This window comes from Pangasianodon hypophthalmus, chromosome 10 (assembly GCF_027358585.1).
Source record: "Pangasianodon hypophthalmus isolate fPanHyp1 chromosome 10, fPanHyp1.pri, whole genome shotgun sequence".
Taxonomy (NCBI): domain Eukaryota; kingdom Metazoa; phylum Chordata; class Actinopteri; order Siluriformes; family Pangasiidae; genus Pangasianodon; species Pangasianodon hypophthalmus.
The window spans coordinates 15,961,485-15,974,477 of NC_069719.1; the positions used below are offsets into that span (position 1 = coordinate 15,961,485).

General features: G+C 39.6%; 1 protein-coding gene across 7 annotated transcripts in view; it reads right to left on the reverse strand.

The window, feature by feature from the left end:
* eml5 (EMAP like 5) overlaps positions 1-12,993 on the reverse strand; it is a 47,665-nt gene that overhangs the window by 21,575 nt on the left and 13,097 nt on the right. For all 7 annotated transcript variants that reach the window (XR_003403876.3, XR_008302567.1, XR_008302565.1 and 4 more), the window contains exons 2-13: positions 11,808-11,967; positions 9,133-9,231; positions 8,628-8,696; positions 3,887-4,072; positions 3,087-3,222; positions 2,397-2,598; positions 2,145-2,282; positions 1,591-1,847; positions 1,170-1,382; positions 899-1,066; positions 396-502; positions 106-224 (exon numbers count right to left, since the gene is read on the reverse strand). Coding sequence is in view for 3 of the 7 variants with exons in the window: in XM_026933954.3 (XP_026789755.1) it covers positions 106-224; positions 396-502; positions 899-1,066; positions 1,170-1,382; positions 1,591-1,847; positions 2,145-2,282; positions 2,397-2,598; positions 3,087-3,222; positions 3,887-4,072; positions 8,628-8,696; positions 9,133-9,231; positions 11,808-11,967 (1,854 nt within the window). In the remaining 4 variants the exon portion in view is untranslated. The remainder of the gene's footprint in view (positions 1-105; positions 225-395; positions 503-898; positions 1,067-1,169; positions 1,383-1,590; positions 1,848-2,144; positions 2,283-2,396; positions 2,599-3,086; positions 3,223-3,886; positions 4,073-8,627; positions 8,697-9,132; positions 9,232-11,807; positions 11,968-12,993) is intronic.

Consider the following 12,993-nt stretch of genomic DNA (forward strand, 5'->3'; position numbering starts at 1 on the left):
CTGCACAGTGATACATTACCCTGACAGTGTCTAATGGTGAATAGGGTCCACCATTTGTCTGCCACAAGGCATTAACGGTATGAGGATGAATGGGAGTGAGCTTACCCATGTATAAAGTGCAATCTTAGTCCATTGGCTGGAGGTCTTTCTCTTTTTTTCATAGCTGCCACTCGATGCTTTTCTTTGTACTGCACTTTAAGTTGAGGTAGATCTTCTTTGTAAACCTGGAACGAAAGATTCAGCGCATAAAACCTCTCTACACTTAGTGCCACATGTAAAGAGGGTGTTCACTGATATAAAACGTTGATTAGAGTACAGTGTTGCTGCACAGCAACTTGCTGTGAACAGCTCTCTTTCCATGCAAAAATTATTTTAATAACTATGGCATCACAGACCTGTCGTCGGTACGTAAGCTGTGTTTCTTGCTCAATCTCTGAGTCCAACTCAGGCACGTCTGATTGGTCAGAATCCGACTCCTCACTGTTTGAATCTGCCAACATCTCTGTGAGTTTAGTGGGGAAAATATTAGTTGGAAGACTTATTATTCAGAGTAACCTATATATTTATCTGCCCTGAATTGGCCCACTTTGCAGCATCCCCACAAGTCAAGCTGACAGTCAGAAATGCTGATGGCTAAGGAACAGCACTGTCAAGATGAGTTGTGATGGAACCATTAGGAAAATTAACTACTATGCACTATACTGTAGTGTAAAATTGGCAATGCAGCAGCCCTCCAGCATTTATGTTTCTAAGTGATAAGGAGAATTTTAAATGATTCTAATGCATTAAGCATTGTAAATGTTATAGTCAAACCCTTAAGATTCAATAATTCATTCAATAATAATAAAAAAGATTTTTTTTAATTCTACGATTCAATTCTACGATTATTGAACTGTACCTTGTGGGGCTATATGGAGAGTATCTTTTGACTTCCTTTCAGGTATAAATTTCCACTGGAACACTGAATGGTCAGCTCCACCAATAGTTATCACCCACTGATAATCATGTGACCACCTAACATTGGTTATGTGTGCAGAGTGCCCTAAATATTTTTTGAATTTTGCACCTAGGACAAAGCAACAAAATGGGTATTCAGACACAAAGTGACAGACACTTTCACTAACAAACAATGGGCAAGGCATAGAAAACAACCTTTAAAGGACACAAACCTTTCTTTATGCATGGATATCGCAATAATTTAACTAATCCGTAATCATCAGCCGTTACTAAAATTTGACTTGAGAAGTTGGCATCTACAGAGTTGATGTCATTGATGTCAGAGTATTTGGGCCATATCCCGTTCACTTCTGGACCAAGAACACAGGTCCATGAGGACCACTGGACTAGCTTCAGCTCTTCTCGATTTGTTACCTCCTTCCCAGCTGAACAAAAAAAACAGAGGAGTATATAAACAACTATGCTTCTAGTTGCATCAAATGACATCATTTACTATTAGCATAATGTTACAAATCAATGCTGATTATCCTGATTTCAGACTAAACCCAACAACCCACACAGACATAACAGTTGGGAAGCTCTAATAAATCGTGTGAGTGGTGTATAGGGGAGGAGAAAATGTGAAGATCTTACTGGGCATTCTGTAGAATAGCCTCCTGCCACTGCCATCGTTGGTCTGCAGGTATTTGCTGTCACTGGACCAGTCCATGTGCGTGATGAAGCTGGTGGAGCCTACACATTCGCCCACCTTCTTATAGCGCTGCACCACGCCGTAGATATCTATCGAGTTGTCATTGGAGCCCACGGCCAGGTGAGCCCCATCAGGAGAGTACTTTAGCTCATGAACGGCTTCCTTGCGGTCTTTGATGTGCACCACTTCTGTCATGTCCCTATGAAAATTAGTGTATTTTATTTTACTAGAACTTTTACTACTCTATTGCACAGTACACACAATGTGATTACACAGTGGCAACCTCACTGAAACACTTATATTTCCATTAAATTTAATATCACATATCTTATTCTGCATACGTTAATGATAAAGTCAGAAGCTCTGAATATACTAGACCTTTTCCCATTACTTAACAATACAAGACCTTTAGGGTGTTCCTTTTCTGCAATTTAAAGTATATTTCTCTGTATTCTTGGCAAGTTATCTATGCCTTTGGCATGTGTATATAACCCACCTGACTCTCAGCACAGTGAAGGAGCCATCCTTCATACCCAGTGCCAGGTGGATGCCGTCAGTGCTCACTGCTGCACAGCGGATGGGCTCCTCCATGTTACAGCGTGCTATCAAAGCATGGTCTATCAGGCTCCATATCCTACACAATATTGGAAAAATGAAAACACAACTTGGAAAAGATGTTCTGCTCTTTAAAGAGTCTGCAGTTTTGTATGTTTTTTTTTTTTAATTGAGGACAAAGTCAACTTTGTACCGGACAGATCGGTCATCACTGCCAGTAATGGCCAGGGGTTTGGTGGGGTGCACCGCCAGGGCCCAGAGCTCGCCTTCACAATGGCCCTGCATGATGAGGAAAGGCTTGGTGCGGTCATGCACCACCACCTCAAAAATCTCGCTGTCCTGAGTGCCCACCAAGATGTGGTCCCCTCTCCAGCACACACTGCGCACTGACAGTCCTAAAACCGTATAATTAGCAATGGGGTATTCTTTTAAATCATACAGTTAGAGACTTAAATAATTCTGAGACACAGCGAACACTGACAAATGTTGAAATGACTCAAGGAAATAGGGAGAGCAGACAAGGAGGGTATTAGGACTTTGCTTATGAATGTAGACATCTAAAGAGCTGCAGAGACGCTGGAACTAGGCATAAGACGGTTGAATTCAAAGTGGGATTGTTTGAATATGGTAACCTCATCAAGTTAACCCACCTCTAGAATTTTCAGCTCTAGCTACTGATGAGTCAAAGCAAATTGAGTAAAAGAGCAAAAGAAGAAAGAGAGTCCATTAGCAATTAAACACTGCATAATGATTATTCCACTTAGATGAGAAATGTTTTATAAAAATTTTAATTCTAATATTTAAAACTTTATATAATGATCCCAGTACCAAAAGGTACAGCATATAGTTGGCAGGTAGAAGGAACTAATAGACTGTTTATTACCTTTATATCCCTGGTCCGTTTCCCTGAGGTCGATGACAGTGATAGGTTTGAAGCTCAGGTCCCACAGTCGGATGCAGCCGTCCCTGCCACCAGTGGCAAAGCCCTCTTCACATGCATTCATGCTGAAAATCCCTGACTGCAAAACCACACACAAAAAGCTGTGATTAGAGAGAGAGACAGAAGACAGCAAAACCAGCGAAGTATTCTCATGTAAAAAAAAAAAAAGACTTCTTTATGGTCAAACTTAACTTTGCATTGCTTGGAACGTAAACCGCTTCAGTATCAGATTAATCTTTCGTGTACTCATGATAATAAATGAGCTGAAGTAGTGTGTACATTACCAGATAAAGGTTTGGAAACACCTATTAAAGTGATCTGTTCATTTTTTACAATGTTCTACTATTTTAGAATATTTGTGAAATAGCACACACTGAATTACACAGAGACCAAAAAAAAAAACAGTGTTAAAAAAAATCAAAACTATTCCATATTTGTCACACATCCTCTTAGTATCTTCTTAACCAACTCTCTTTGTTTCCTTTCCTATTTTTATGTAAGTACTTACTTAAGGTAACAGTAAAATCTAAAATCTAGCATGAAATATGATATCACCCTATTGTCATTCCAGAAGTTGGTTTGCAAAGTGCTCCATATATAAGCTGAAACATAATTATTTCGCCCTGCAGCCATCAATTCTAATGATTAAAGCATTTGGAAAAACTGTCTTTTTCTCTTTCTTGAATAGTATGGTTCAGTCCTACAGGTTTCAAAGGTAAGAAATGCAGTGGTACACAGCTTACCCCATGTGCCCCCTGTATGGTCCGTATCAGGTTGATTCCCTTCCAGACGTAGATGTCCCCGTTCAAGGCACCAGAGTATGTGACCTCATCCCTGGCACATGCCACACAGAGGATGGTCTGCAGCTCGCCAGTCCTTCCAAACACACCACGTTTAGGGGTCAGAGCATTCCCGCACAAACTCCAGAACTGAGGAGGAGAGACAAAAGCAAAAGAATGACTTAATAGTTTAATTATTTACAGGTAAACTGTTTTAATAGTGCTGACACAAATGTGCTGACATATATAAATATACTATATCTTGTATATTATATAGATATGTTCTGTGTGTATCTTTCGACACACACACTGTTAAAATTAAAATTATTAAAATTATTAAATATCAGGTCTTATTTTGAAGAAAATTGTTTCTAGGTTCTTAGCTAGTTATCTGCATCTATTGCATACTTGACAGTGCATACACATGCAGCAAACAATTAAGCTGTGTTTAAAGAAACAGGCCTCTAAGATGCATGGATATGAACTGGGCATCACTGTCATCTCACACTGTGTTGTTCTATTTCACCAGGTCACACACACATCTACCTGACAAAATATCGTGATGTTCATGTGTGTGTGTGAGAGAGAGAGAGAGAGAGAGAGAGAGAGAGAAACACTGCAGAGCTCCATGTTTTCAGAGCTCCATGTCATGCACAACTGTCTGAGAGAGCACTATGAGAGCTACAAGGTCACCTGGGTGTATGACCTCATCCTGACAAATAAAGAAGCAGTGTGACTGAACTGAGCAAGGACAGGAATATACTGTATATTCATCCTCATATATTCATCAGCCATTTAGAATTAGTTTCCATGAGTCCAAAGTGTATACAGTATCAAAATATGCATTTAATCTTTTACTCAATAATGTGTGCACACACACATGGCAGTGCTTTCAATGTCAAGATGCTTCTGAGTTCAGGTTAGTCTATACTGGAATACTAATGTATTCCAATATGAAGGTCGTAAAAATCATAAAGAGAAAGCAAGGCTAGGTATTGCTTTTTTCCCCACACTGAGTAGTGCTGCCTTATTCATTAGGCATTCAGTAAGGCCAAACCATTCAAGGCCAAACAGCTACAAAATACAAGTAGTGAAGATGAGGAAAAAGTAGAGAGGAAGAAAGTGAGAGCTTGGCTCACTGATGAATGTGTCAGAAACTGACTGCATTATGCTAGCACAGCAACAAGCAGCACTGAATCACAGAGCTTAGGTTTGCAAGTCTGCTCTTTGGAAAAGCTTTTAATGTAATCAAAATGAGTCAGTGCTGTTTATCTGCCAAGCCTCTTCACAAACACACAAACCCCACCACAATACCACCATCACGTCTCCTGAACTTCCACACTGTGCACACAGGACGTCCATCTTCTTCATTTTCTAGTCTTTGTGCAGTCATGTAGGTTTAAATCAGGGACTCTCAGGGAGACGTTTTTACAACCCCCCTTGTGTGTGTGGACAGGAGAAGAGGGGAGACAGTGGGTTATTCTGTCTTCTCCCACCAAACATTATTATCTCTTCTTTAGTGAAGTAGAATCATTTTTTAAAAATAAGGTGTGGGTGGCACAGCAGGCAGGACTGCCACCTGATAGCTCCAGGGTCCCCAGTTTAATCCTGAGCTCAGCTTACTGTCTGTGTGGAGTTTCACATATTCTCCCCATGTTTGTGTTGGTATCCTCCATGTCCTCCGGTTTCCTCCCATGTCCCAAAAACATGTCTATAGGCAGAGTGGCTAAGATAAATTTGACCATTGGTGTGAATGAGTGTGTGAATGTGTGAGTGCATGGTGTCCTACGATGGAGTGCCATCTTATCCAGGCAGTTACTTAAGATGAATGAATGCATAAAAGATGTTAATCTTTATGATTTGTCAACCTTTTAGGCTACATTTGAATTTCACATTTAGTGGAACAGAGCTGTAAGTGTTGTGTCAGCCTTAGTGGTCAAATTAACACCCGGCCAGAGAAGAAGAAAATGGTTCCTTGTTGCCTTTTAAGAAATTAGCCACCTAGTGTCATCTAAATTACCAGCACAGTGCATAGGAAAAGCTGTAAATCAAAACATAACTACTCTGTGATTACTTGAAATATGCAGAGCAAGTCGAAATACATAGATCTAACAGTGATCACATTTGAAAATCTACAACTTATTAAATAATTGAATTGTACTGCAGAACAATAGGGAGCACGGGTGAAGATGTGATTGAGCTTTAGGAGGCTTTATTACAGGATGTGGTAGTGCAGGCTCTCCTCCAGCAGCTCAGTGAAGCTTAACAAACCACTAAGCTAAGAGTAGAGAGCAAACAGACACACACACACACACACACACACACACACACGCACCACCTCCCTTCACGACATCAACGCAAGCAAAACCAAGGCCCTCTTCTAACACTGAATAAATCAAGCCCTGATTTCAGTTGCTCTGGTAGTAATTATAAGACGGTAGAAAATCCTGTATCCCAAAGCCACCATGCTTCCCTGTGGCTGCCTCACAGAGAGGAAGATAGAGAGAAGGGGATTACTTCAAGCTAAATCTCCTGCATGCATTGAGTGCTGTAATCACTGACTGAGCACTGGGCCTGGGAGCAGATGTCACATCGTCCAGAAGAGAAAGGCTCAGGAGCAACTGCTACACTGCACTGTCATGGGAGAGGCGGATGAGTGTCTGTGTGTGTGTGTGTGTGTGTGTGTGCGAGAGAAAGATATGAAGTAAGAGGACAGTGTCTTAGAGCCATTGCTGCGTGGGCATATGGATTAGCTGGAAGGAAAAGACAAGCTTTTGTTGAAAGTAAGAGGTTTTGCTCTTTTACTTAACGCTCAGTAACTGTGAGAATCACGCTGATGTGCATAATGACTTCTGCAATTCCACAACAGCAGCAGATGATTTATATGCTCACGATCATGAATACTTTTACTGTGTCCCAAACCGCACACTACAGTACTAAATGGAATGTCAGTCTTGGTAATATGATGATATAGTATCAATATCGTCAATATGATGTCTTTTTATGGTTTTTTTTTAAATAAAATTAATTACAAATGGACTGGAAGCAGCTGATTTGATGTATGCAATCATAAAATTTGTAAAATGCTAAATTTTTAAAAAATTCTTGTAATATTTTTCAATATTTTTTATATATAAAAAAAATAAAAAACAAAATTAAAACTAAATTATTAAATTATTATTGCTTGTAGTTTGTGAGCAAACCTATATATTGCGAAACATACTGTGTATCATAGAAATGCTTTTGAGAATCACAGTGCTGTTTGGAACAAAGCACTGAATTCTCATCACACATGTATTACTTGACACTCGCAGCCATGAGATTAATGCACACTGTGCAGCAAAACCAATGCGAGTACGTTGCCACTGTATTGTTCTACCAGAAAGAAGGAAATTCCAAAATCATCCAGCGGTTTCAAAGAATCTAAAAGGCATTCAGCACTTAGCAAAGATCCTTTCATCAGCATACCAGCGTAAGCTGAATCAGCAAAGTACTTCAGTTTTACCAATCCCCTATTATTGACTAGTGCTACTCCAGTTAAAAACAGACTGCCATTTAAAGAGCTGCATTCTAATAACTCAGTATACAAATACTCTAAAACAGAACCTGCTAGTACATCCTACTCTGTGCTTTAAACACCTGCTTCAACACACCAGCTAATTATCAGGCTGTGTTATACCAGGAAAATCACCATGCTGAGCTGGACTCTAGCCCTGTCTATCCACCCACAAGCACAACTCCAGCTTTGAGCTTTTACACAGTGGGTGCAGGGTTTCAAAATAAATTATTTGTAACAACTGGGGGAAATGAATATACTGTTTTTCCAAGTACATCTCTATCAAGGGTTTAAGTAACATTACTGGAACATCTAAAATCCCAACACAACTTATCAGCCAATCATGTGGCAGCTGCGCAATGCAAAATATTGTGCAGATACAGGTCAAGTGCTTCAGTTCATGTTCAAATCCAACATCAGAATGATGAAAAATTGTGATCTCTGTGACTTTGATCGTGGCGTGGATGTTGGTACCAGAAGGATTGTTTTGGGTATTTCATAAACTGCTGATCTCCTAAGAATTTCACATACAAGAGTCTCTAGAGTTTACACAGAATGGTGTGAAAAACAAAAAACACTGAGAGAGTGACAGTTCTATAGGTTGAAATGCCTTGTTGATAAGAGAAGTCAGAGGAAAATATCCTTCCTGGCTTCGAGCTGCCAGAAAGGATATAGTAACTCATATAAGCACTCTTTACTACCATGGTGAGCAGAAAAGCATCTCAGTATGCACAAAACAACAAATCTTGAGGCAAATGGGCTACAACAGCAGAAGACCACCTTGAGTTCCACTCCTGTCAGCCAAGAACAGGAATCTAAGGCTATCATTAGCACGGACTTACCCAGACTGGACAGCTGAAGATTGGAAAAAATAAATCACCTGGTCTTTTTCCAGTCTTCATCTGTCCAGTTTCTGGTATCAACATCCATGCCATGGTCAAAGTCACAGAGATCACACTTTTTCTTCATTCTGATCTTTGATGTGAACACTACCGGAAGCACTTGACCTGCATCTGGATGATATTTTGCATTGCGCTGATTCGCTGATTAGATAACTGCATAAATGTGCAGTTGTACAAGTATTCCTAATAAAGTGGACGGTGAGTGTATTTTAGAACACAAAATAATTCTGATACTAGTTATCATTACCTTAATATGCTTGACTCCACAGCTCACCAACTTGCTCTGCTGATACAGGTCCCATGATATGTCAAATATCTTTTTAAAAGAAAAATAAATAAACAGGAGAGTGATTCAATAATACAGAATTAAAAGTGCTATTTTTACTGTACCTATTACAGTGTAGGAGCCTTTGCATCCATCACAATAGAGGAAACCATGCAGACTAATATAACATAAACAGGAAACATTCTGTGCTTTTGTGTATACATGTATAGGAAATGGGGCACAACACTGACTAGAAATAGAATTAGCCGCTCTGTTCATGTAAAATATGCCATCAGAAAGCAATTTCGAAAGTGCATCTTGGACCCAAACACTTAATCAGTCCTAACTTATTTATGGCTGTCTGCTTTGAGACTGTTACTTATGAGAAATCATTAATGGGATTCACCTAATGAGAGGATGAGTCATTATTCTGTCCATTTCTAATATCTTATATACTGTGTGTGTGTGTGTATGTGGGTGTCCTTACCCTGTCTGTATGACCGGGAGCAGCTGCCAACACTTTTCCTTTCCTCCAGTCCCATATACAGATTGTGTTCTTGGAGTCAAGACCAACAGACACCAAACACTACAAAAGACATAAGAGATCAATATAAATTAATTTAGTGTTGTATCTTTCACAGACAACTAAATCAGCTGTATAACTGCACCCTGGACCATTAAGTGATTTTCTGGGTCCTGAACAGATCCAGGTTCTGTGGGCCAGGAGTAGTCGGTTCCACTATTACCCTGTTTTGAAAGACTCATTCGCTGGTCCTGGCTTTTGATAATTGATAACAGAGGTGCTGTAGGCAGTGCTGTTACTGTACCACTGTACTAAAGTACTAGGAGAAATTCATCTTTTGCTAATGCAAAAAAGACTCCAGACCGTGTATGTATCAGAGGTGTAACAAGCGGATTATATGGATTGTATAGTCAACAATTGAAATGAATTGAGGCAACAATCCTAAATAAATTATTACTGATATAACTGATCATGAATTGATTATGATTAATTAGAATTATAAGTTAGAAATAGATTGATTGTTATTTATGTTATGAAAAGGGACAGAAAACTGGTATGTAAAAATAATTTATATTTTAAACTGATGTGTAAATAGGCTAGTAAGATTCTTTTGAATCAAAATCAATATCGTATCATGTGGAAGCCTGTGGTTTATACCCCCCAGGATGTACTGTATATATCTCCATTCCAGATATGTCTTTAAGTGCTACAGGTTAACTAGCCCAGGTGCTAGAGCTGCACCAGGGCTAGTTTTGGCTTAGAATTCACAAGCACGATTCTCTGACCAATTTTCTAAGGAACAATGTATATATTTACTAATTTCATACATTACTGCAGCAGTCAATGGAAGCTACTGTACATTTTCAAAGTGGATGTTGTGAATGATTTAATGGCACTTGTGAACAACAGTAGTCTAGCCCCAGAGCAAAAGTAACTGCTATTTAAGACAAAACTTTACTCCTATCATTCCTGAAACAAATTGAGTTAAGAAATATATCAAGAAATGTATGGCCCTACCTGACGCTAACAGAATGTCAAAGTATTCAGCTATTTTGATTTCAGTATATTTGCTCTGAACCTGATAACTGTTCTTTTACAAGGAGAGTAATATATAAAAACGTGAAGAAAGATCTTGATATTGTAGCACATAATAACATGCCAAACAGTTTTGGGAAGCAATGACTTTTTCCCATCTAAAATGCAGACAAATCTTATATCCTTCACAATTTCTTGCTTCTGTTAGTATAAAAGAACACATTTTTTATTTTTACATTGTAGGATGTATGCAGTATTTCCAAACACCTTTTTCTTCAGATTGACATTTCAGAGCTCCATCTCTGTCCCCTCAGCCCTGATATCCTTATATCAAACTCAGACATAGGGCTGACATTACATAAACCATTATGCCGACAGCTCTGTCCTCTGAGAGCGGCTCTGTGTTGAACTGGTACAAAAGAAAGGTGCTTTCAATAAACCATTTCATGTTATCCTTTGATAGATTTATGAAGAAGGATTGGCTAGAGGCACTCTGAGTTTCAAAGAAAGCATCTTGAGATATCTTCCCTTCCATCTGTCTAGAAAAAAAAAAGGTGAGAATAATTTCCTCTTCCTGCTCTCCACACACGCCACCTCACTAACATCGCTCTGCTGGCATCGACCAGCCTCCTGGGGCTGGAGGGAGGATTCTCTTCTATAAAACCTCAGCCTGCCGTGAAATATTGATGTTATAAACGTGATTTTTCTCCCGTGAACCATAAGGCAACTACAACAGGATACAATACGCTCTTTTATGGATCCCTGTAGTCAGCTAAGCACCGACACCACTCTGCTGCCTTTGTGAGGCAGAACACTTTAGCGCAATTGAATATCAAGCTCATAACTCTCTTTTGTTGTGTGATAGGGCAGTATTCAATATCACAATGGCAATTTATTGTACTCACTTCTATTAAATGGGGATACAGACAGAGGTGTGCTATAGTAGAGGTGTGCTGAGGAAAATAATGGTAATCTGAGATACATGTATTTGCTTTTGTTATCGGTGTGAGTGTAACAGATAGCTTGGCTCTGTGGATATGGTTATACAGTCAGTGCTTTAAAAACTATAACAGCATCCAAGCAAGAACTTCCTTGGAGCCAGACAGTCATCTGTGCTTATGTGAAAATTATACAGAATGTGTATGGATTGATATTTAGCCATTTCTCTCTCTCAGTACTGTAACCTTTAGAATGTATGCTCAGCATATTAGTGTTGAGAACGGAGGACACTGACTCATAAATCTCTAAACTTCATCACACCCTCAATCTCTCTCTTCCTCTCTCACCCTTGCATGCTCTCACTGTCAGTCAGCCTGTCAGAGTCACACCAGTCAAGTGCTCACAGATGTGACACTTGAGAGCTCTGTGTGATTGGTCTGACAGCCGTTTCCCACTGATACTGAGTGTATAACTTTGGAGAGTGCTGTCACTGTGTACATCCTAACTGCACAAATGTGAGTCTCATTACTTTATAGGACTCTTATCTTGATTGTGTGATGAAAGACAATTTTTGAAACTTAAGTTTAAAAAGAGTCAACTATATAAAGACACTTTTCTCTCTGGTTTGGCACTCACATCACAAAACCACCGTGGCCAGTGCTTACCTGTCCGTCGAGGTCGAAGGCGAGACAGGCAATGCCGTGTGTGTGCATGTCCTTCAGGATGGACACTGTCTGGACGGTATAGGAGTCCCACACGCAGATATATGGCTCCTTCCCCACCTGTCCCGTGGCCACTAACACACGCTCTGGGTGCAGAGCTAAACTGTGCACAGACAGAAGACAGGAGGAAAACAGAACGATGTGACTCTCCACCATTTTTAGACACTATAGGCAATTTGATCATATTTAATCAGTCCTTTGCATTCACTGATTCCATATTTAAGTGAGTTATACACATAAGGTATACAATAAATAGTTACTGGTTTTGTAATACTTATAAATACATATAAAATCAAGACACAACAAGAAGAATGGAAGTTGAGACGTTGCTGACTACCCCTTCCCACCATCTTATGTGAAAATGAGATGAAGGCTTTATCTGAAGGAAAGATAATCAGGCTCTATCTGCAATTCGAGACTCATCCACACAGAAAATCAAATAGTCAAATAGCACAACAAGCTAATGAAATAATCATGAAGCAGAGCAGCCGGTTACCACAATTTATAGTAAGTTTCTTATTTAGGGTTCAAGCACCAAGGGTGAGAAGGACACTCTTGTGTTTGGTCTGTTTATTAATTCTTCTTCTTCCTTTTCTTCTTCATCTTCTCGTGTCCAGCAGCAAAGATCTATATGAAGCCCATCCATAATTTTACACAGTTCATTCCAACATCATTATATTCTGCCAAAAGTCTTTCATATGGCTAGGTAATTCTAACAGAGGGCATATCAGGAGGTGGTCCATGGTTTGTTGGTCAGTCCCGCATTCACAGCTGGTATCTCCAGTGAAATAGCCCCATTTTGCTCTGCTGACCTTTCTTCTTCCAGAATGTGATCTCATGCGATTTTACTAATGTTTATTAATATTGGCCTTTTTTAGAGGTGCTTGGCATCTTTGAAAACTCACAAAACTTGGTAAAAACATTAGAAATGGTGGTCATCAGGTCATGGCAAAAGCTTGGGTCCGGGAGTGGCTGGGGGGCTCAATAACACCCCATTCGATATTTTTTTCTTATTTGTGGGCATGCAGTTTCACCACCATGCACCAAAAGTGGTGCACGTATGAGTCTCCTTAAGACAGACAAATTTTTCAAATCCCATCCATTAACTCCATCCAACAGGAAGTCCATT